This window comes from Coregonus clupeaformis, chromosome 6, assembly GCF_020615455.1.
Source record: "Coregonus clupeaformis isolate EN_2021a chromosome 6, ASM2061545v1, whole genome shotgun sequence".
In the NCBI taxonomy this organism is placed as follows: domain Eukaryota; kingdom Metazoa; phylum Chordata; class Actinopteri; order Salmoniformes; family Salmonidae; genus Coregonus; species Coregonus clupeaformis.
This window is the reverse complement of record NC_059197.1, coordinates 42,639,668-42,664,070: the sequence shown is the minus strand read 5'-3', so window position 1 is coordinate 42,664,070 and position 24,403 is coordinate 42,639,668. Positions and strand designations below refer to the sequence as shown.

Genomic DNA, 24,403 nt, shown 5'->3' with positions numbered 1-24,403 from the left:
GGGTGGGAAACATCATGCTTTGGGGCTGTTTTTTCTGCAAAGGGACCAGGACGACTGATCCGTGTAAAGGAAAGAATGAATGGGGCCATGTATCGTGAGATTTTGAGTGAAAACCTCCTTCCATCAGCAAAGGCATTGAAGATGAAACGTGGCTGGGTCTTTCAGCATGACAATGATCCCAAACACACCGCCCGGGCAACGAAGGAGTGGCTTCGTAAGAAGCATTTCAAGGTCCTGGAGTGGCCTAGCCAGTCTCCAGATCTCAAACCCATAGAAAATCTTTGGAGGGAGTTGAAAGTCTGTGTTGCCCAGCGACAGCCCCAAAACATCACTGCTCGAGAGGAGATCTGCATGGAGGAATGGGCCAAAATACCAGCAACAGTGTGTGAAAACCTTGTGAAGACTTACAGAAAACGTTTGACCTGTGTCATTGCCAACAAAGGGTATTTAAAAAAGTATTGAGAAACTTTTGTTATTGACCAAATACTTATTTTCCACCATAATTTGCAAATAAATTCATTAAAAATCCTACAATGTGAATTTCGGGAAAGAAATTCTCATTTTGTCTGTCATAGTTGACGTGTACCTATGATGAAAGTTACAGGCCTCTCTCATCTTTTTAAGTGGGAGAACTTGCACAATTGGTGGCTGACTAAATACTTTTTCCCCCCACTGTACATGTGTGTCCTTATTCCAAAGCTACGCAGTGGGTCTCTTCCTCTCTGCTTACATGTATTGATCTATAAGGAAGCTAGTCCACTAGTCACAAACACAACAACACAACAACACAAGTAGCTCTTTGCTCTAGACAATAAATTGGACTGAACATATGTTTGTATCACCCCACACCGCTCTCCCCATCTCTCTCTCTCTCTCTCTCTCTCTCTCTCTCTCTCTCTCTCTCTCTCTCTCTCTCTCTTTCTCTCTCTTTTTCTCTCTCTCTCTCTCTCTCTCTCTCTCTCTCTCTCTCTCTCTCTCTCTCTCTCTCTCTCTCTCTCTCTCTCTCTCTCTCTCTCTCTCTCTCTCTCTCTCTCTCTCTCTCTCTCTCTCTCTCTCTCTCTCTCTCTCTCTCTCTCTCTCTCTCTCTCTCTCTCTCTCTCTCTCTCTCTCTCTCTCTCTCTCTCTCTCTCTCTCTCTTTCTCTCTTGTCTCCTCTCCTCTATTAGTCTTCTGAGCCTCTTAAAATTACAGGCTGAGACCAGCAAAGCTGCAAACAGCCTGCTCACTTTAACACTTCCCTAATACTTGCTCTTTCCATGACAGACTGGCCAGGTGAATCCAGGTGAAAGCTATGTTCCCTTATTGATGTCACTTGTTAAATCCACTTCAATCAGTGTAGATGATGGTGAGGAGACGCGTCAAATAAGGATTTTTAAGCCTTGAGACAATTGAAACATGGATTGTGTAAGTGTGCCATTCAGAGGGTGAATGGGCAAGACAAAATATTTAAGCGCCTTTGAACAGGGTATGGTAGTAGGTGCCAGGCACACCGGTTTGAGTGTGTCTGCCATACTGCTGGGTTTTTCACGCTCAACAGTGTGTATCAAGAATGGTCCACCACCCAAAGGACATCCAGCCAACTTGACACAACTGTGGGAAGCATTGGAGTCAACATGGGCCAGCATCCCTGTGGAACACTTTCGACACCTTGTAGAGTCCATGCCCTGACAAATTGAGACTGTTCTGAGGGCAAAAGAGGGTGCAACTCATTATTAACAATGTTGAGCAAACATTGTATATTGTTTTACAATAAGCTGAATATTCCACGTCACACCTTGAAGGAGCAAGCAGTTACAGTATTGCTCTTTATTTTGATGTCCATTTGACACAATCCTTTATGTCTCTTCTCATTTCCTTCCCTCTCTGTAATGGTCTCTCTCTCCTTCTCTCTCTGTGATTCAGACCCTGGCCCTCCGGCTGGCATCAAAGCAGTGCCCTCATCCACCAGCAGTGTGGTGGTTTCCTGGCTACCCCCGCACAAGCCCAATGGAATCATCCGCAAGTACACCATCTACTGCTCCAGCCCCGGATCAGGCCAACCGGTCAGTTGGGAGAGGGGTTGGATGAAGTCATTGGGTTTTGTTCATCTCACTCACTTGGAGGGTCTCTTGTACTCTCCTCTGAATGTGTTTGTGTTTGTCTGTCTGTGGGTATTTCTGTGTCTATCCCTATGTGTTTGTGTGTTTGTGTTTGTGTGTGTGTGTGTATGTGTGTGTGTGTGTGTGTGTGTGTGTGTGTGTGTGTGTGTGTGTGTGTGTGTGTGCATGCATGTGGTCTGGTGCTGCAGTATCAGCAGGATGTGTGTGAAATGAGCTCTCCTCATACCGCAGTGTGTGTGCGTGTAAGCTCACCCTTCTGCTTCATTTGCATATCTGCATCTCATCACGTTGCCAGGACAACCTCATCTGTTCATCAACGAGGGCAGGAAACAAGCTGACAGCAAACACACACACATACACACACTCTCTCTCTCTCTCTCTCCCTCTTCTCTCTCTCTCTCTCTCTCTCTCTCTCTCTCTCTCTCTCTCTCTCTCACTTTTCCAGCTATACTGTGTTCTGAAATACATGCATAAAAAACCTCTTCCAGCATATTCACACAGACGTACACACACACATAACCAAACACAAACAGATATTATTTGTAACTTTACCTCAAATGAATATACCCCATCCAGACATACACATGCTCACTCTACTCCTCTCTTTCCCTCATTCACAAATCACTCCCTCCCTCCCTTCTTTTCTCTCCCTCTCTCTCTCTCCTGGCCCCCACGCAGAGTGAGGGATGATTACTATGTAAATGAGTGTGACTGGAGAGAGGGATGAGGGGAGGGTGGGTCAGACACACCGCGCGGGGAGTACTTTTGTTCCTCTTTTCATTATCTCCCTCTATCGCTCCCCGGATCAGCGCTATCTCCACGCCGGCGGAATATTTTAATATCCGTTACACCATCACACACTGACACTCCTCCCTCCCCTCCCACCATCCATCCATCCTCCACCCTCCAGAAAGAAAGCATGAGAGACAGAAAGAGGAAGAAGGATAAGGAAAGAGAGGAACGAGAGGAATGAGAGAGAGCACACTAGAAGGGGGGGGAGAGAGAGAGAGAGAGAGAGAGAGAGAGAGAGAGAGAGAGAGAGAGAGAGAGAGAGAGAGAGAGAGAGAGAGAGAGAGAGAAGATAGGGGTATGAGACACAGATAGATGGAAAGAGAGAAGGGAAATCAAGAGAGAGGAGAGACAATGGAGAGAGGGATGGGAGAAAATTAACATGGAGAGATAGAGGGAAAGAGAGAAGGGAGACAGTGGAGAAAGAGAGGGAACAGAGGGAAGAGAAGAGAGATGTGATGAACCCAGCCACCTCAGTAGATACCTACAGGGCTGCGTTCAGTTGAGAAACAGTGAAAAACAACATGAATACGTGAATAAATGTGCCCAGAATAAACCGTTCTGCACAACAACAGTTTGATAGTGATACTGTATGAATATGGAGATATGCTCTCTCTCTCTCTCTCTCTATTTCTCTCTCTCTCTTTCTCTTGCTCTCTCTCACTCTCTCTAATCTGTGTCGAGATGCGCAGCACAGGCTGGGTAGCTGGAGGGCCATAGACTCATTTGGTGGGGGAGGGAAGGGGGCACTTTTTGGGTGATGGGGCACCTGGGGGGTGTATGATGGGCAAGGGGCGCGGGTTGTGTGTGTATGTATGGACAGTGATGAGGATGTGTCTAGACAGCAGACACATGGCTGGCTTAAACACACTACAATTACACAGAGCCCTGTCATCCATCCCCAGGTCATATCTGCCACGGTGTGTGTGTGTGTGTGTGTAACATGCCTGCCTCTGTGTGTGTGAATGCATGCATGTGTGTATCTGCCTATGTACAGTATGTAATAGTCTGCCTCTGTGTGTGTGAATGAGTGTATGTACGTGTGTGTGTCTGCCTGCCTGTGTGTGTGTGTGTGTGTGTGTGTGTGTGTGTGTGTGTGTGCGTGCATCTGTGTGTGTCTGCCTTTGTGTGTGTGTGTGTGTGTGTGTGTGAGAGAGAGAGAGAGTCCTTGTGCTCTCCTCTGCTGATGCCTGCAGTAGATAGCCCTCATTAGACTGTCTGATTGTTAATGATATCTCTGGCTGACTGATTGTTCTGTCTTCCGTTGTCTCCCTCCCTCGCTCTCATCTAACCGTCTGCACTCCCCAAGGTCTCCTCTTCACTTCCTCTACCCCCTCTCTCTCTTTTCCAGAGGGGTCTGTGTGCCCCCCATGCTCTCTCCACTCACCCATCCATCCCCCATCCCTCCTCCCCAACAACTTTACACTCTATACCCACTATATCATTTTGATTGCAGAAAAATAATGTAACAGAGAATAAAATGTTAGAAACATGTTGGCTATGCTGCTTTTCAAAGGCAACCTGAAGCTCTCTGCGTCCATCAGTAGTAGTAGTTGTCTTGTCCTGATTGCATAGCTCAGAGCGTCTGGTCTTTTCTATTATTGGCCTGTATCCACAAAACATCTCAGAGTAGGAGTGCTGATTTAGGATCTGTCCATATAATCGTATTCATTATGATCTTAAAGGAAAAACAGATTCTAGATCAGCACTGGAGTGACAGTGCGATGTTTTCTCCCAAGGCCCCCAGTGAGTACGAGGCCAACCCCGAGCTGCTGTTCTACCGGATCACCCACCTGAACCGCGGACAGCAGTACCTCATCTGGGCCGCCGCTGTCACCACCGCCGGACGTGGCAACATCAGCGACAAGGTCACTGTGGAGCCTGCTGGGAAGGGTGAGTCCTCCACAGGGGGACTGGGGAAGGGAAGGGGGCACGGGGATAGCGTTAAGGGGGTAAAGGGTTGGTTAACCTCTGGCTTTTTGTTAATAATAATAATAAGCCATTTAGCAGACGCTTTTATCCAAAGCGACTTACAGTCATGCGTGCATACATTTTTTTTGTGTATGGGTGGTCCCGGGGATCGAACCCACTACCTTGGCGTTACAAGCGCCGTGCTCTACCAGCTGAGCTACAGAGGACCACAAAGTTCCCCTCTGTCACCCTCCGTTTATCTCTCTATCACCGATGTTTCCCTGCCTCTCCCTCTCTCACTCTTTATTAATTATCTTATTTTATCTCTTCCCTCTTTCCTTTCTTCTTTGCCTCTCTATGTTTCGCTATTTCTCTCTCTCGCTCCTCGATTACTTTTTCCTCTCTCTTTCTCTCCCTCTCCTCTCTCTGTTTATCTCTCCCTCTCCTCTGTCTCTCTCTGTCTCTATCTCTCTCTCTCTCTCTCTCTCTCTCTCTCTCTCTCTCTCTCTCTCTCTATCTCTCTCTCTCTCTCTCTCTCTCTCTCCATCTCCTCTCTATCTCTCTGTCTCTCCCACTCCTCTCTCTCTCTACCACTTTTTCTCACTCCCCTCTCTCTCCTCTTTCTGTCTTTTCTGTCCATCCTCTCCTGATTGATAGAGAGCAGGCTGTTTGAGAGAGGCCAGTGTTCTTAATGATGATATGAAGACGGGGAGGGAAGGAGGGGGGACGAGAGGGAGGGAGGGGGGAGGAGAGATGACGGGGGCAGACGTGGTTAATACACAGAGCAGTAGAGAGACGGACGGGGCTGGGCAAATGAATAGGGCAGTTTAATCAATAGCCTTTGGATTAAAGAGAGAAAGAGAGAGAGGGAGAGAGAATAAGTAAGAGAGTGCACTCTCGGTACGTACACACTCCTTTTTTCTCCCTTTCTTCCTGTGACTGGCTCTGTCTCTTTCTCTTGTGTGTGTGTATGTGTGTGACGGTGTCTCTCTGTGCCAGCTGATAAGCAGCAGCAGTTAAAGGCCATACTGCATTAAGCCAAGGGGACAAGGGCACTAGCATTAAGAAGTCAAGAGTGCACAAGACAGTGAGAGGAAAGGAGGGAGAGAGTGAGGGAGGGAGAAAGAGAGAGAGAGAGCTGGAGAGAGAGAGAGAGAGAGAGAGAGAGAGAGAGAGAGAGAGAGAGAGAGAGAGAGAGAGAGAGAGAGAGAGAGAGAGAGAGAGAGAGAGAGAGAGAGAGAGAGAGAGAGAGAGGGAGAGGGAGAAAGAGGGAGAGAGAGCTGGAGAGAGAGAGAGAGAGAGAGAGAGAGAGAGAGAGAGAGAGAGAGAGAGAGAGTGAGAAACACGTACGTGTGTTTGTGTGCGTGCATGAGACTCCAAATACAAAAAGATCCATGTGAATGAAAACAGGCCATTGCTGTTGTAGTCACATTCATTCCTTAATACATGCTCCGTCTTTTATAATCTTTTTTTTCCTTTGTCGTTGAAATGTGTGGGATTCTGTTCCCTCAAGCTGTTGGTATATTAGTATACTGTTGAGTAGATTTGAAAAACATACCTATTACCTCTCAAAGTAACTCTTTCTCAACTTTGTCACTCCCTCCCTCAGCCCCAGCTAAGATCCTATCGTTTGGAGGTACAGTGACCACTCCCTGGATGAAGGAGGTGAGGCTACCCTGCAGCTCAGTGGGCGAACCCACCCCCACCATCAAATGGACCAAAGACAGGTGAGACCCTAACCTCCTCAACCCCTCATCTGTGTCAGTCTACCCCAACATACTATCACCCTAAACCCCTCCCTCCATCTCTAGAACGCCAACTCCACCATCCACTGGACCAGTGTTAAATCAGTGTTCTCTCTCTCTCTCTCTCTCTCTCTCTCTCTCTCTCTCTCTCTCTCTCTCTCTCTCTCTCTCTCTCTCTCTCTCTCTCTCTCTCCTTTCTCTCTCTCCTCTCTCTCTCTCTCTCTCTCTCTCTCTCCTTTCTCTCTCTCTCTTCTCTCTTTCTCTTTTCTCTCTCTATCTCTCTCTCTCTCTCCTTTCTCTCTCTCTCTCTCTCTCCTTTCTCTCTCTCTCTTTTCTCTCTCTTTCTCTCTCCTTTCTCTCTCTCTCTCTCTCTCCTTTCTCTCTCTCTATTTTCTCTCTCTCTCTCAGTGAGGACACAGCCATCCCGGTGACTCTGGACGGTCAAAAGCTCATCATGGCCAATGGCACGCTGGTCCTGCGCTCGGTGAAAGCTGAGGATTCTGGGTACTACACGTGCACGGCCACCAACACGCTGGGCTTTGATACCATCATTGTCAACCTGCTGGTGCAAGGTGAGACCCAGCACACTGGAATCATCCTCTTCTTATTGGTCAACCATTTGTGATCTAGTAAACTGACCATGTGTGTGTGTCGCTGTAGTTCCCCCAGACCAGCCCCGTCTGACTGTCTCCACCACCTCCACCTCCTCTATCACCCTGGCCTGGATCCCTGGGGACAACGGAGGATCCTCCATCAGAGGTATATACCAGTCTTACTGTGTGTGAGCATGTGTTTATATTAGCTGTTTTTTAAATGTAGCTCACACCTCTCTCCTGTGGTTCCTCTTTTTTCCTATTTCTATCCTTATATCTATCATTCTGTCACTGTGTCCGTCCTTCTCCTCTCTCTCATTTAATATTTTCTTTCATCCTCTGTCTCTCCCTCTGCTTACCGTCTGTCCATCTCTCTGTTCTGTCTCTTTGTAAGTTTGCATACCATGTTATCTGTTTATTAACTGGTGTCCACTCTGTTTTGGTTCCTAGTTAAGGAGCTGTAGCATTGACTATCTGACTACCATGCTGTGTGTGTGTTCAGTGTGTGTGCAATTTGCAGTATGCCTATTTGTTCAGTGGGCTCCATTTTAACAAACCTAATGCAATGGTAAATCTAACTGCTGGCGGTAGCGCTTTAGGTCCAGGGGTGTCAGAAATATTTGTGCTATTTTCACAGCCGTTATTATGAGCGCAATAGCTGGCGGTGGCGCGGAAAGGCTGAGTTTTGATGAATAAACAAGTTGTAGGTGTGCCATGGGCTTGGCCACTCACTGGCCAATCAAGGCATTCCATGGCTTAATAGTGCATACGTTTGTCTCATGTTCTGTAGGTTATTGATGGTCTTTGCATTGTCATCGAACTCCAAATCGGCTGGGGGCACAGAATATTATCATCTTAGTCCATTGTCGATTGATACTACAGTATATTAAATAGCATAGGCTACAGTAACGAGTAATAGCAAAACAGTAAAAAAATAACATATAGTGTATGCTTGACATGTTTGGCATGTTCACAGTCAACATTGTTGTAATTAGCTTCAACGAGTATAGGCCTTTATGTTTGGCATGTTCACAGTCAACATTGTTGTAATTAGCTTCAACGAGTATAGGCCTTTATGTTTGGCATGTTCACAGTCAACATTGTTGTAATTAGCTTCAACGAGTATAGGCCTTTATGTTTGGCATGTTCACAGTCAACATTGTTGTAATTAGCTTCAACGAGTATAAGCCTTTATGCATCACACATCTCAAAAGCTCCCATTAAATTGTATTGTATGTGTGAGACACATTATCAATAAGAAAGATATAGCCTAGGCCTACCGTTGATATGGCGTTATAGGACTGAAAAATGTGAATAGCCTATGTTTGGAGGAGGCGCTCTGTTGAAATGGGGATGGATAAAAGCCGAATGGAGTATCCACTGCAAAATGGGCCTATGTGAATTGTGAATAATACAAAAGTATGTTTTGGCAAAAGCCTCATGAGTAGACCATTTAAAAGCCTTTTATGGATAGGCTACTTGGCTAATGCATGGCCAGGATGACAAAGACACCAGACGCATTGCTGTTGAACCAGCTTTCATTATAGTAGGGTAAGGGTAGCCTACTAGAGGAAAATAAAATAAAAAACAATTGTTACCCCAAAATAACTGACATTTTTCTAAATAGGAGTAACACCAGATTATTGAATCTTTCCTTCTATGATGGGCATAGAGCCTATATGGAGGGGGCTCTATACATATCCAAAATAATAACAGGAGCTGGCTAAAATAATATATAATAGCCTACATAGATACAAATGTGATGCCCTCTCAATTTCTTGCTGCTGCCAAATTTGATATTTTAATAAAGCTTTGGTGATGAGTCAAACGCTTTATCGATAGTCTTGATTACTTGGCGAATGCATTGGGCATGACAAATAAACAGGCTTCATTAAGAGGAGGGAAGGCTATGCTTGGTTTTTAATCAAATTAAATTAAATAGGGATTTTGTTTTTAGTTTTGTATGTTTCTAAAGACGAGGTGTACAGGCACAAAAAGCACATCTCTCTTGTTACACGTACATATTGGCACTGTCATCACCACTGGATAGGCTGCGTTTCTGTTGTCAAAATCCATGTCATAACCAACCAGGTTAGACCAGCTTTCGGTTAGTCTTAAATATCCCCATCAGCACAAACTGAAATTGGCACTTTGGCGCACGTTTTTAAGACGCACACCTCAGATATTGCCACCCTTACTACCTCAGCGCAAGCAAGCTTTGTTAGTTTGCATACCATGCTATCTGTTTACTGACTGGTGTCCACTCTGTTTTGGAGCCCAGTTAAGGAGCTGTAGCATTGATTATCTATTATTGATCATGCAGTGTGTAAATTCAGTGTGTGTGTGCAATTTGCAGTGTGCGTAGTTGTTCAGTGGGCTCTGGTAAATTGCCAAATCCTAGTGCTAAGGTTTGAAAATATAAGAGGTTGAAACAGGTCGAAATTGCAAACAAGTGTGCGTTTGACAAGTGTGCTGGATTAACGGCAGCCGAAAATAGAGCCCAGTGTGTGTATACACACCTTTTCGACATGTAGTCTTTGATTCACTTTGCCTTTGTATGTATTAGTCTATCTTCCTCTGTAAGATTATTGTTTTTCGCTCCGGCTGTGCGTCTGTCCCTTCGTCCATTCATCTGTCTGTCTGAGGGAGGGAGGAGGGAGGGAGGGAGGGAGAGAGGGAGAGAGGGAGAGAGGGAGAGAGGGAGAGAGAGAGAGAGAGAGAGAGAGAGAGAGAGAGAGAGAGAGAGAGAGAGAGAGAGAGAGAGAGAGAGAGAGAGAGAGAGAGAGAGAGAGAGAGAGAACCAGAACCACTGGTTGGCTTTATCCACTGTTTGTCCAGGAAAGTAGTAATACCTCTAAAAACACACACAAAGAAAGCTAGTAGGCTTTCCTTACAGGTCATTCCATCTGGCATGCCACCCTTTATTATGCCATCTGCCACCGAAGAGAAAGGGAGACAGACAGAGATTGAGGAGAGAGAGATGGAGGAGGGAGAGCTAGACTGACTGAGAGAGGAAGGGAGATAAGGAGGGAGAGAGAGAGAGATAGAGAGAGTGCTAGACAGCATAAGAGATGGAGACAGAGATGCGATGGAGACAGAGCTAGAGAGAGAGTTAAAACAGACTATAAATCCAAGGCAGCTGATTATGACTGCAGACGCCATATTGTGTCCTCATTTACATATATGCCCAGTCAGCGCCCACCCAAACCCAGATGGGTGCTTCTGGGAAAGTAATGGCGGCATAGAACAGTCAGAAATGCAGCCTTCTCCATCTGGATCTATGGTAGTGGAGGAGATGTACGATGCACCATCGCCCTCTGGTGTTATCCAGCGGTACTGACACAATGAAATATGAACCAGCTGAATATTGCATATATATATGGTTATCTGGTGCATTTAAATGTTCAATTATGGCCTCCAGAGTGGCGCAGCGGTCTAAGGCACTGTATCGCAGTGCTTGAGGCGTCACTACAGACCTGGGTACGATCCCAGGCTGTGTCACAGCTGGCCGTGACCGGGAGACCCATGAGGCGGTGCATAATTGGCCCAGAGTCGTCCGGGTTAGGAGAGGGTTTGGCCGGCCGGGATGTCCTTGTCCCATCTTGCGACTCCCTGTGGCGGGCTGGGCACCTGCAAGCTGACTTCGGTCGCCAGTTGTACAGTGTTTCCTTTGACACATTGGTGAGGCTGGCTTTCGGGTTAAGCAAGCAGTGTGTCAAGAAGCAGTGCGGCTTGGCAGGGTCATGTTTCGGAGGACGCATGGCTCTCGACCTTCGCCTCTCCCGAGTCCGTACGGGAGTTGCAGCGATGGGACAAGACTGTAACTACCAATTGGATATCACGAAAAGGGGGGTAAAAAAAAAAGTCTGAAAAAGAAAGTCTTTGTGTGTTCCCCAGGTTTCGTGCTGCAGTACTCGGTGGACAACATAGAGGGGTGGAGGGACGTGTTCATCAGTTCCAGTGAGAGGTCCTTCAAGCTGGACAACCTACGCTGTGGCACCTGGTACAAGGTCAAACTGGCCGCCAAGAACAGCGTGGGAGCGGGTCGCATCAGTGAGATCATCGAGGCTAAGACACACGGACGAGGTAAGTGGTAGGAGGAGAGTGGGGGAGGAGGTTGGGGAGCATGGACCGGGGGATACAGGGACATGGGAGGGTTTAGGGACAGGAGAGGCGACGAGGGGCAGAGAGGGAGGAGCTAAAGTAGATGGGGCGATGTGGTTATAGCTGTGAGAGGGGTAATGAGGTGGATAGGTAGATTCATAGAATTAAATGTCACTTATTATATCATAATATTTCAAGACATTCACTTTTTTTTTTACTGAGAACTCCCTCCTGACCCGCCTCTTCCAGAGCCCCAGTTCAATAAGGACCAGCCGGTGTTCACCCACATCAACTCTACCCACGCCAGGCTCAACCTGCAGGGCTGGGCGAACGGTGGCTGTCCCATCACAGCAGTGCTTCTGGAGTTCAGACCTAAGGGGAACTGGGCGTGGCAGAACGTGCACACCAACGCCACCGCCGACGTGTTCCTGGCTGAGCTCCGCGAGGCCACCTGGTACGAGCTGAAGATGAAGGCCTGTAACAGCGCCGGCTGTGGAAACCAGAGCTCCCAGTTCGCCACGCTGGACTATGACGGCAGTGAGTACAAACTGATTTAATTTCTCTGGCCTGTGAGGTCCAGTGGTTTGTGTCTCGGACCCTGGCACACGTTCCAGAGGCGGCATGGGTTCGAATCTGCCCTTCTGACTCGCAATCTTTCCTGTCTCCTCTTCACTGTCCTATCTCAATAACAGAAATAAAACCCACAAAATAACTCCATATTTTATTTTTGACATGTATAATAAAGTCTTAGAGCAGGAGAACAATTGGTAAAAATAAAAAAAATCTACATTTATATCAAATGACCTTATCGAAGGAGTTGATTACTCCATACGTGACTTAGAAATAGAATTAGAACACATTATTATGTCTCGATGTGTGACAACTCGCGATAACTCGTGTGATAGGATAGCAATTGGCTTCCTTTTAAAATGATTTGTTAGAATCAATTTAGTGTGTCTCGCTTCTCCTCATCCTCTTCCTATACATCTTCTTCTTATATAACACCTGATATAATGTCATATAACCTATATGCCATATAACCATGTCATATAACCTGATATATTTTCTATGTAGGTACCATCCCTCCCATCAAGTCAGCGCGGCCGGAGGGCGACGACGTTAAGAAGCTCTTCTCCATTGGCTGCCCCGTCATCCTGGTCACTCTGGTCGTCGCCCTGCTCTTCATCATCCGCAAGAAACGCAAAGAGAAGAGACTGAAGCGACTGAGAGGTGGGTGAGGGAGGACGGGAGGGAGGGAGGGAGGGAGGGAGAGGTGTGGAGAAGAGAGAGGGTTGAGTAAGGGAGGGAGCAAAAGAGAGGAAAGAGCATTGAGAGAGGGACGAAAGAGAGGAGAGGGGCAGGAAGAGAGATGTATCCGGGGTGAGAGAGAAAGAAGAGGTGTGGAGAAGAGACTGAGGGGTGAGAGAGGGAGGAGAGGACAGGAGACAGGGTTGAGGGTTGAGGGGTGAGTGACAGAAAGAAGATGTGTAGAGAGAGAGCATAAGTACTCTCTGACTTATTGTGCTCCATATAACCGAATACCTGCTCTATTTTTAATGTTCCCTCTAGATGCCAAAAGCCTGGCTGAGATGCTGATCAGGTAATATATATTATCTCTGGTGTTCCTCTGTTTACAGTTCATACCCCAATGGAAACATTCATACAACACACTGAAATTAAGACACATTTTAGAAAACATTACACATTTGTGGTTACCTTACCTCTAGATACAGTGAATGTCTTAAAAGACAGATAGAGAAATCCTATTTCTGAAATAAGGTGATTTACGCTCTGCGTGTGTGTTTGTGTGTGTGTGCCTTGTGTCCCTGGAGTAGTAAGAATAACCGGAGCTTTGACACCCCTGTGAAGGGACCCCCTCAGGGCCCCCGACTCCACATCGACATCCCCAGAGTCCAGCTGCTCATCGAGGATAAGGAAGGAATCAAACAGATTGGTCGGTGCAGTGTGTGTGTGTGTGTGTGTGTGTGTGTGTGTGTGTGTGTGTGTGTTTGTGTTTGTGTGTGTGTGTGTGTGTGTGTGTGTGTGTGTGTGTGTGTGTGTGTGTGTGTGTGTGTGTGCACACGAGCATGTGTGTGCACGTCCATGTGTGTGTTTTTGTGTTGATGTGTGTTGATGAGTGCCTACCTGATACGGATGTTATTGCTATTTTCGACCTACACTGTAATGCAAATTTGTGTTCATGAATGAGCATGAATCATCAGTCATGAATAATTGTTGCTTCTGTCAATCCCTCTGCTAGGTGAAGACAAAGCCACCATCCCAGTGACTGACACGGAGTTCAGCCAGAATGTGAATCCACAGAGCTTCTGTACGGGCGTGTCTGTGCATCACCCCGCCCTCATCCAGAACACCGGCCCTCTGATTGACATGTCCGACATCAGACCAGGGACCAGTAAGTGGAGAGCCCTAACTGCCCTTAGTCTTATGTTCTTGGTCAATTGATATATATACATAGTAGACTTGTCCATTCCTTCCATAATTGCCATTTAACTTACTGACTCTTGTGTTCTCCTCCCTTCCTCTACCTCTCATCCCCTCCTCCACCTCTCCTACCTACCTTCCTCCCCCCTCCTTCTCTCTTCCCACTCTCCCCCGGTAGACCCAGTGTCGAGGAAGAGCGTGAAGTCGGCCCACAGTACGAGGAATCGCTACTCCAGCCAGTGGACCTTGACCAAGTGCCAATCATCCACGCCCGCCCGTACCCTCACGTCCGACTGGCGCACCGTGGGCTCCCAGCATGGCATCACTGTCACCGAGAGCGACAGCTACAGCGCCAGCCTCTCACAGGACACGGGTGAGCCTGGCATATCATGCACACATGCACTCTTGATACACACACCCAGCACACACACAAACATAGGCCACACACTCTCATGATATACACACTCATGACACACACACTTGTGACACTCACACACATACACAGTCATGATACACATGCAGTACACACACATTACATACATGCATACATATATACATACAGTGTTCGGAAAGTTATCAGACCTTATTGACCTTTTCCACATTTTACAACGTTATAGCCTTATTGTGATGAGTGTGATTAGAAGGAGTCAGGCGCAGGAGGGTAAATCACTGAATACAGAGTTTATTCTGTCGTACACAGTTGCGCTGGATAGCGACAACAAAATATAGGCACAGGGGAACAATCTACCCCGGCAATACAAGGTACGGGTAGCTCCAACAAAATACAGGCACAGGGAAATAATCTACCCCGGCAATACAAGGTACGAGTAGCTCCACCGAGCTACACTCAACTCACATAAAACAATCACCCACAAGGACAAGGGGGCAGAGGGAACACATATACACAGACTAATGAGGGGATATGAACCCGGTGTGTGTAATTGACAAGACAAATGGAATGATGATATATGGAGCGGCAGTGGCTAGTAAGCCGGTGACGACGAACGCCGAAGCCTGCCCGAACAAGGAGGGGAGGCAGCCTCGGCGGAAGTCGTGACAGTACCCACCCCCTTGACGCGCAGCTCCAGCAGCGGGCCGACCCCGGCCTCGGGGACTGCCAGGAGGACGCGGAGCAGGGCGAGCCAGATGGCGACAGTGGAAATCCCGCTACAGGGAGGGATTGAGAATATCCCTCACCGGGACCCAGCACCATTCCTCCGGACCGTACCCCTCCCACTCCACGAGGTACTGAAGGCCCCCCACCCGACGCCTCGAATCCAGGATGGAATGGATAGAGTACGCCGGGGCCCCCCCGATGTCCAGAGGAGGTGGAGGGACCTCCCGTACCTCAGACTCCTGGAGCGGACCAGCCACCACCGGCCTGAGGAGAGACACATGAAACGAGGGGTTAATATGGTAATCAGGGGGAAGTAATAACCTATAGGTGACCTCGTTGATTCTCCTCAGGACTTTGAACGGCCCCACAAACCGCGGGCTCAGCTTCCGGCAGGGCAGGCGGAGGGGCAGATTCTGGGTCGAGAGCCAGACCCGATCCCCCGGTACGAAGACCGGGGCCTCACTGGGGTGGCGGTCAGCGTCGGCCTTCTGACGACGCACGGCGCGTTGGAGGTGAACGTGGGCAGCGTCCCACGTCTCCTCCGTGCGCCGAAACCAGTCATCCACCGCAGTGGCCTCGGTCTGGCTCTGGTGCTACGGTGCCAGAACCAGTTGGTAACCTAAAACACATTGGAATGGCGTTAGGTTAGTAGAGGAGTGGTGGAGAGAGTTCTGGGCATATTCTGCCCATGGCAAGCACACCGACCACTCCCCCGGCCGGTCATGGCAGTAGGACCGCAGGAACCTACCCACATCCTTATTTACCCGTTCCACCTGCCCATTATACTCGGGGTGGAACCCAGAGGTCAGGCTGACCGAGACCTCCAGACGTTCCATGAACGCCTTCCAGACCTTGGATGTGAACTGGGGACCTCGGTCAGACACTATATCCTCTGGTACCCCGTAGTGCCGGAAGACGTGTGTAAACAGGGCCTCCGCAGTTTGCAGAGCCGTGGGGAGAACGGGCAGAGGAAGGAGGCGGCAGGACTTGGAAAAGCGGTCCACAACGACCAGGATGGTGGTGTTACCTTGGGAGAGGGGAAGATCAGTCAGGAAATCAACACTTAGGTGAGACAATGGTCGTTGTGGAACTGGTAAAGGTTGTAACTTACCCGCTGGGAGGTGCCTAGGTGCCTTACTCTGGGCGCTCACCGAGCAGGAGGAGACATACACCCTCTCGTCTTTAGCCAAGGTAGGCCACCAGTACTTTCCGGTCAGGAAGCGCACTGTACGACCGATACCTGGGTGACCAGAGGAGGGTGACGTGTGTGCCCAGTAGATCAGCCAATCACGGATAAGCGCAGGCACGTACCGCAGCCCAGCTGGACACTGAGGTGGAGATGGATCTGTGCATAATGCCTGCTCTATATCCGCATCCATCGCCCATACTACCGGCGCCACAATGCAGGAGGCCGGGAGTATGGGGGTGTTGTCTCTGGGCCTCTCCTCTGTGTCATACAGCCGTAACAATGCGTCTGCCTTCATGTTCTTCATACCAGGGATGTATGACAGTGTAAAATCGAATTGGGTCGACCTGGCCTGGCGAGGATTCAGCCTCCTCGCTGCCCAGATGTACTCCAGGTTATGGTGGTCCGTCCAGACGAGGAAAGGGTGTTTCGACCCTTCAAGCCAATGCCTCCACACGGACAAGGCTCGGACAACAGCCAACAGCTCCCGATCACCAATGTCGCAGTTCTGCTCCACTGGGCTGAGCTTCTTAGAGAAGAAGGCAGAGGGGTGGAGCTTGGGTGGAGTGCCCGAGCGTTGAGACAGGACAGCGCCTATCCCTACCTCGGACACATCCACCTCCACTACGAACGGTATTGATGGATCGGGGTGGGCCAGTACCGGGGCTGAGGTGAACAGACCCGACAGTTTGCTAAGGCCAGGTCAGCCTCAGCAGACCAGCGGAGCCAGGACGGCCCACCCTTCAACAGGGATGTAATGGGAGCTGCGACCTTGACAAAGCCCCGGATAAACCTCCGATAGTAGTTGGCGAAGCCAAGGAAGCGCTGCACCTCCCTAACCGTGGTTGGAGTTGGCCAATTATTCACGGCTGAAATGCGATCTCCCTCCATCTCCACACCTGAGGTAGTAATGCGGTATCTGAGGAAGGAGACGGACTGCTGGAAAAACATACACTTCTCTGCCATGGCATAAAGGTCATTTTCCAACAGTCGGGCCAGCACTTTGCGAACCAGGGACACATGCTCGGCGTGCATAGCGGAATACACCAGAATGCCATCGATGTAGACCACTACACCGCGACCAAGCATGTCCCGAAACACCTCATTCACAAAGGACTGGAAGACAGATGGAGCATTCATCAAACCGTAGGGCATCACCAGGTATTCATAATGCCCCGTGGTTGTGCTGAATGCTGTCTTCCACTCATCCCCCTCTCGGATACGCACCAGGTTGTACGCACTCCTGAGATCTAATTTGGTGAAGAAGCACGCCCCATGCATTGACTTGATCACTGACGGAATGAGGTGGAGAGGATAACTAAATCTGATCGTCTCCTTGTTCAGTGGTCGATAATCAAAGCACGGGCGCAGACCGCCGTCTTTCTTCTTCACAAAGAAGAAACTCCAGGACGCGGGTGAAGTGGAGGGCTGTTCAGTGGGGAGAACAAGTATTTGATACACTGCCGATTTTGCAGGTTTTCCTACTTACAAAGCATGTAGAGGTCAGTAATTTTTATCATAGGTACACTTCAACGGCGAGAGACGGAATCTAAGAAAATCCAGAAAATCACATTGTATGATTTTTAAGTAATTCATTTGCATTTTATTGCATGACATAAGTATTTGATACATCAGAAAAGCAGAACTTAATATTTGGTACAGAAACCTTTGTTTGCAATTACAGAGATCATATGTTTCCTGTAGGTCTTGACCAGGTTTGCACACACTGCAGCAGGGATTTTGTCCCACTCCTCCATACAGACCTTCTGCAGATCCTTCAGGTTTCGGGGCTGTCGCTGGGCAATACGGACTTTCAGCTCCCTCCAAAGATTTTCTATTGGGTTCAGGTCTGGAGACTGGCTAGGCCACTCCAGGAACTTGAGATACACCTTACGGAGCCACTCCTTAGTTGCCCTGGCTGTGTGTTTCGGGTCGTTGTCATGCTGGAAGACCCAGCCACGACCCATCTTCAATGCTCTTACTGAGGGAAAGAGGTTGTTGGCCAAGATCTCGCGATACATGGCTCCATCCATCCTCCCCTCAATACGGTGCAGTCGTCCTGTCCCCTTTGCAGAAAAGCATTCCCAAAGAATGATGTTTCCACCTCCATGCTTCACGGTTGGGATGGTGTTCTTGGGGTTGTACTCATCCTTCTTCTTCCTCCAAACAAAGCTTTATTTTTGTCTCATCAGACCACATGACCTTCTCCCATTCCTCCTCTGGATCATCCAGATGGTCATTGGCAAACTTCAGACGGGCCTGGACATGCGCTGGCTTGAGCTTGCGTGCGCTGCAGGATTTTAATCCATGACGACGTAGTGTGTTACTAATGGTTTTCTTTGAGACTGTGGTCCCAGCTCTCTTCAGGTCATTGACCAGGTCCTGCCGTATAGATCTGGGCTGATCCCTCACCTTCCTCATGATCATTGATGTCCCACGAGGTGAGATCTTGCATGGAGCCCCAGACCGAGGGTGATTGACCGTCATCTTGAACTTCTTCCATTTTCTAATAATTGCGCCAACAGTTGTTGCCTTCTCACCAAGCTGCTTGCCTATTGTCCTGTAGCCCATCCCAGCCTTGTGCAGGTCTACAATTTTATCCCTGATGTCCTTACACAGCTCTCTGGTCTTGGCCATTGTGAAGAGGTTGGAGTCTGTTTGATTGAGTGTGTGAACAGGTGTCTTTTATACAGGTAACGAGTTCAAACAGGTGCAGTTAATACAGGTAATGAGTGGAAAACAGGAGGGCTTCTTAAAGAAAAACTAACAGGTCTGTGAGAGCCGGAATTCTTACTGGTTGGTAGGTGATCAAATACTTATGTCATGTAATATAATGCAAATTAATTACTTAAAAATCATACAATGTGATTTTCTGGATTTTTGTTTTAGATTCCGTCTCTCACAGTTGAAGTGTACCTATGATAAAAATTACAGACCTCTACATGCTTTGTAAGTAGGAAAACCTACAAAATTCTCCCCACTGTATATACCCCTGGCACAGGGACTCGGTGACGTATGTTTCCATGGCCACCGTTTCAGCCTGTGACAGGGGGTACACATGACTCCTGGAAGGTACAGCGTCTACCCGGAGGTTTATCGCGCAATCCCCTGCCCGATGAGGTGGTAACTTTGTAGCCTGCGTTTTTGAAAATGCGTGCACCAAATTGAGGCATTCTGGGGGAATGCGCACGGTGGTGGTACTGTCTGGACTTTCCACCGTGGTCGCACCAACGGAAACACCTAGACACCTACACTGACACTCTCAAGACCACCCCGTGAGAACCCTCTGTGGCCATGAGAAGGTGGGGTTGTGGAGTGCTAACCAAGGGATACCTAATACCACAGGGAAAGCAGGGGACTCAATAATTTAAAAAAGACATCTGCTCACAATGAGTGTCCTGGGTAATCATGGTGACTGGTGCAGTAACTTCCTGAACAAATACGGACCCTAATGGTTGACAATCAAGTGCTCTGATGGGGAGTGGAATGGATAGGGGAACCAATGAAATGCCTAGACGGCGTGAGAATGCCCTGTCCATAAAGTTCCCAGCTGCACCTAAATCGACTAGCGCCTTACACTGGGGAACTACCATGTGAGAGGGACTGTAGATGGATAGGGTACAGTGCGCAGCAGAGGGCTCTGAACAAGTGTGGGTGTTCGATACCTGGGGTGATGCGAGAGTGCCCTGCCTGCCGCCTCCAGACCCAAAAGAGCGTTGACGACAACGTGTGGTGTACTGTCCCTTCGTGCCACCAGAGTGGCACTGTCACTGTCGTCCTCCACTCTCTCGGACGGCGGCTCCACCCAGCTCCACCAGCTCGGGATCCGAGTCGGCTGGGGTGGGAACGGGCAGACCCCTTCCAGGACGTCCTCTGGCTGCCAGCAGGTTGTCCAAACAGATGGCCATGTCCACCAGTTGCGTGAAGGACAACTTGGTGTCCCGGCAGGCTATCTCCCATCGGACGTCCTCCCGCAGATGGCACCGGAAATGGTCGATTAGGGCCCGCTCGTTCTACCCGGATCCCACTGCAAGAGTCCGAAACTCCAAAGCAAAGTCCTGCGCGGTCCTCGTCCCCTGCTTCAGGTGGACCAGCCGCTCGCCCGCCTCTCGACTTTTGGGCGGGTGATCGAAGACAGCCCGAAAGAGGTGAGCGAACTCCCCGTAGTTCTCCAACGCGGCTCCTCCTTCGTTCCAAACCATGTTGGCCCACTCCAGGGCTTTCCTCGAGAGGCAGGAAACGAGGACGGACACTTTCTCCCGCACCGATGGGGCCGGCCTGATGCTGGAGAAGTAGAGCTCCAGTTGGAGGAGGAATCCTTGGCAGAGCGCCGCCGTGCCGTCGAACTCCCATGGTCGGGAAATCTGGATCCCTCCGCGTGCTGGGGTGGGGGTGGCTGGATCCGGTTGGCCAGCTGGTCTCGACAGATTGGGTCTTCTCCTCTCCAGGCGTTGGACGACCTGAAGAACTCGATCCATCGCTTCTCCCAAGCTGGCCAGCATCGTGGAATGCTCCTGGACCCGTGGCACGACTCCAGGCATGCGCTCCTCTCCCGCTGACTCCATAGCGGGTGGGTGATTCTGTGATGAGTGTGATTAGAAGGAGTCAGGCGCAGGAGGGTAAATCACAGAATACAGAGTTTATTCCGTTGTACACAGTTGCGCTGGATAGCGACAACAAAATACAGGCACAGGGGATAAGTCTACCCCGGCAATACAAGGTACGGGTAGCTCCAACAAAATACAGGCACAGGGGAATAATCTACCCCGGCAATACAAAGTACGAGTAGCTCCACCGAGCTACACTCAACTCACATAAAACAATCACCCACAAGGACAAGGGCGCAGAGGGAACACTTATACATGGACTAATGAAGTGATTTGAACCAGGTGTGTGTAATTGACAAGAAAATACAAATGGAATAATGATACAGTGAGGGAAAAAAGTATTTGATCCCCTGCTGATTTTGTACGTTTGCCCACTGACAAAGAAATGATCAGTCTATAATTTTTATGGTAGGTTTATTTGAACAGTGAGAGACAGAATAACAACAAAAAAATCCAGAAAAATTATTGACAAAAATGTTATAAATTGATTTGCATTTTAATGAGGGAAATAAGTATTTGACCCCCTCTCAATAAGAAAGATTTTCTGGCTCCCAGGTGTATTTTATACAGGTAATGACCTGAGATTAGGAGCACACTCTTAAAGAGAGTGCTCCTAATCTCAGCTTGTTACCTGTATAAAAGACACCTGCCCACAGAAGCAATCAATCAATCAGATTCCAAACTCTCCACCATGGCCAAGACCAAAGAGCTCTCCAAGGATGTCAGGGACAAGATTGTAGACCTACACAAGGCTGGAATGGGCTACAAGACCATCGCCAAGCAGCTTGGTGAGAAGGTGACAACAGTTGGTGCGATTATTCGCAAATGGAAGAAACACAAAATAACTGTCAATCTCCCTCTGCCTGGGGCTCCATGCAAGATCTCACCTCGTGGAGTTGCGATGATCATGAGAACGGTGAGGAATCAGCCCAGAACTACACGGGAGGATCTTGTCAATGATCTCAAGGCAGCTGGGACCATAGTCACCAAGAAAACAATTGGTAACACACTACGCCGTGAAGGACTAAAATCCTGCAGCGCCCGCAAGGTCCCCCTGCTCAAGAAAGCACATATACATGCCCATCTGAAGTTTGCCAATGAACATCTGAATGATTCAGAGGAGAACTGGGTGAAAGTATTGTGGTCAGATGAGACCAAAATGGAGCTCTTTGGCATCAACTCAACTCGCTGTGTTTGGAGGAGGAGGAATGCTGCCTATGACCCCAAGAACACCATCCCCACCATCAAACATGGAGGTGGAAACATTATGCTTTGGGGGTGTTTTTCTGCTAAAGGGACAGGACAACTTCATCGCATCAAAGGGACGATGGGCGGGGCCATGTATCGTCAAATCTTGGGTGAGAACCTCCTTCCCTCAGCCAGGGCAATGACAATGGGTTGTGGATGGGTATTCCAGCATGACAATGACCCAAAACACATGGCCAAGGCAACAAAGGAGTGGCTCAAGAAGAAGCACATTAAGGTCCTGGAGTGGCCTAGCCAGTCTCCAGACCTTAATCCCATAGAAAATCTGTGGAGGGAGCTGAAGGTTCGAGTTCCCAAACGTCAGCCTCGAAACCTTAATGACTTGGAGAAGATCTGCAAAGAGGAGTGGGACAAAATCCCTCCTGAGATGTGTGCAAACCTGGTGGCCAACTACAAGAAACGTCTGACCTCTGTGATTGCCAACAAGGGTTTTGCCACCAAGTACTAAGTCATGTTTTGCAGAGGGGTCAAATAGTTATTTCCCTCATTAAAAAGCAAATCAATTAATACAATTTTTGACATGCGTTTTTCTGGATTTTTTTGTTGTTATTCTGTCTCTCACTGTTCAAATAAACCTACCATAAAAATTATAGACTGATCATTTCTTTGTCAGTGGGCAAATATACAAAATCAGCAGGGGATCAAATACTTTTTTCCCTCACTGTACATACACACGTCTGTAGTGCAAGGAGATGGTGTAAGATTGGCATAATTCATGTACAATACCAACTCTCTCGCTCTCTCTGTCTGTCTCTCTCTCTCTCTCTCTCTCTCTCTCTCTCTCTCTCTCTCTCTCTCTCTCTCTCTCTCTCTCTCTCTCTCTCTCTCTCTCTCTCTCTCTCTCTCTCTCTCTCTCTCTCTCTCTCTCTCTCTCTCTCTCTCTCTCTCTCTCTTTGTCCTCAGATAAGGGGCGTAACAGCATGGTGTCTACAGAGAGTGCGTCGTCCACCTATGAGGAGCTGGCGCGGGCCTATGAACACGCCAAGCTTGAGGAGCACCTACAGCACGCCAAGTTTGAGATCACTGAGTGCTTCATCTCCGACAGTTCCTCAGACCAGATGACCACGGGCACCAACGACAATGGCGACAGCATGACCTCCATGAGCACCCCGTCCGAGACGGGCCTGTGTCGCTTCACCGCCTCGCCACCCAAACCCCAGGACTACGACCGCGGAAGACCTACCAACGTAGCCGTGCCCATCCCCCACCGCGCCAACAAGAGCGAGTGGACTGCCAAAAGTGAGTATGAGACCTGTGCTTTGTTAGGATGATCCTATAAGTCGGGCTAATGTAACGGCCTCTAAGCATGGTTAGAGTGAGCAGGGTTGTTTGATGTACTTTAGACACATTTCGGTACTGTGACATATAACAAATGTGCATGATATCTCTCCCTCTTTCTCTCTTTCATCCCCCCACCCCAGGTGACTACTGTAACCTTCCCCTCTACATGAAGACAGACCCTTTCTTCCGGAAGCAGTCGGAGCTTCATGAACCATGCCCGGTGGTGCCGCCCCGTGAGGCCTCCATCCGCAGCCTGGCCCAGCGGGCGTACCACACCCAGGGTCGCCACATGACTATGGACTCTTCCAAGCAACAGCAGGCTCTGACTGTGGGCCATGCTGGCCTGGCCGGCCTCAGCGCCTCAGGGGGAGCATCAGGGGGTGGTAGTGGCAGTGGTGGTGCTGTAGGAGGGGCGACTGGAGGGCCGTCTGGTGGTTCCAGCACCTCCTCCCTGCCTCAGAGGACTCTCACCATGCCCGGCTCCTCCTCATCCTCTGCCCAGAGTGCTGCAGCTGCTGCCGCCACTACCGCCGCAGCCTCGGCCAGCGGGGGAGCCACGGGGGGAGACTCCAGAGACTCTCTGCTGGAGAGCAGCTCGTCAGGCCTGGGCAGACTAGACAGACAGAAGCAGGCGGCTGGCGGGGCCTACTCCAAATCTTATACACTGGTGTAGCTGGAGCCACTGGTGTAGATGTTGGAGCCTTGGGAAGGGTTAGGGGCCACACAGACAAATGTACAGTGGCTTGCGAAAGTATTCACCCCCTTTGGCATTTTTCCTATTTTGTTGCCTTACAACCTGGAATTAAAATGGATTTTTGGGGGATTTGTATCATTTGATTTACACAACATGCCTACCACTTTGAAGATGCAAAATATATTTTCTGGTGAAACAAACAAGAAGTAAGACAAAAAAAACTGAAAACTTGAGCATGCATAACTATTCAGCGTCCCCCCCAAAGTCAATATTTTGTAGAGTCACCTTTTGCAGCAATTACAGCTGCAAGTCTCTTGGGGTATGTCCCTATAAGCTTGGAATATCTAGAGACTGGGATTTTTGCCCATTCTTCAAGACAAAACTGCTCCAGCTCCTTCAAGTTGGATGGGTTCCGCTGGTGTACAGCAATCTTTAAGTCATACCACAGATTCTCAATTGGATTGAGGTCTGGGCTTTGACTAGGCCATTCCAAGACATTTCAGTGTTTCCCCTTAAACCACACAAGTGTTGCTTTAGCAGTATGCTTAGGATCATTGTCCTGCTGGAAAG

The 24,403-nt window shown here is 48.9% G+C and overlaps 1 protein-coding gene across 4 annotated transcripts in view; it reads left to right on the top strand.

The window, feature by feature from the left end:
* Positions 1-23,933, top strand: part of LOC121567394 (Down syndrome cell adhesion molecule-like protein 1 homolog) — a 171,698-nt gene extending 147,765 nt beyond the window's left edge. For 2 of the 4 annotated variants that reach the window (XM_041877413.1, XM_041877411.1), the window contains exons 21-34: positions 1,902-2,041; positions 4,627-4,780; positions 6,408-6,525; positions 6,952-7,115; positions 7,204-7,302; positions 11,034-11,222; positions 11,490-11,777; positions 12,315-12,470; positions 12,810-12,840; positions 13,076-13,194; positions 13,501-13,653; positions 13,861-14,055; positions 22,762-23,097; positions 23,280-23,933. In XM_041877413.1, coding sequence (XP_041733347.1) covers positions 1,902-2,041; positions 4,627-4,780; positions 6,408-6,525; positions 6,952-7,115; positions 7,204-7,302; positions 11,034-11,222; positions 11,490-11,777; positions 12,315-12,470; positions 12,810-12,840; positions 13,076-13,194; positions 13,501-13,653; positions 13,861-14,055; positions 22,762-23,097; positions 23,280-23,812 — 2,675 coding nt within the window. In that variant the 3' untranslated portion in view covers positions 23,813-23,933. Of the gene's footprint in view, positions 1-1,901; positions 2,042-4,626; positions 4,781-6,407; positions 6,526-6,951; positions 7,116-7,203; positions 7,303-11,033; positions 11,223-11,489; positions 11,778-12,314; positions 12,471-12,809; positions 12,841-13,072; positions 13,195-13,500; positions 13,654-13,860; positions 14,056-22,761; positions 23,098-23,279 lie in introns of all 4 variants that reach the window. The other 2 variants (XM_041877412.1, XM_041877410.1) reach the window with 1 other exon arrangement.
* The last annotated feature ends 470 nt before the right edge of the window (positions 23,934-24,403 follow it).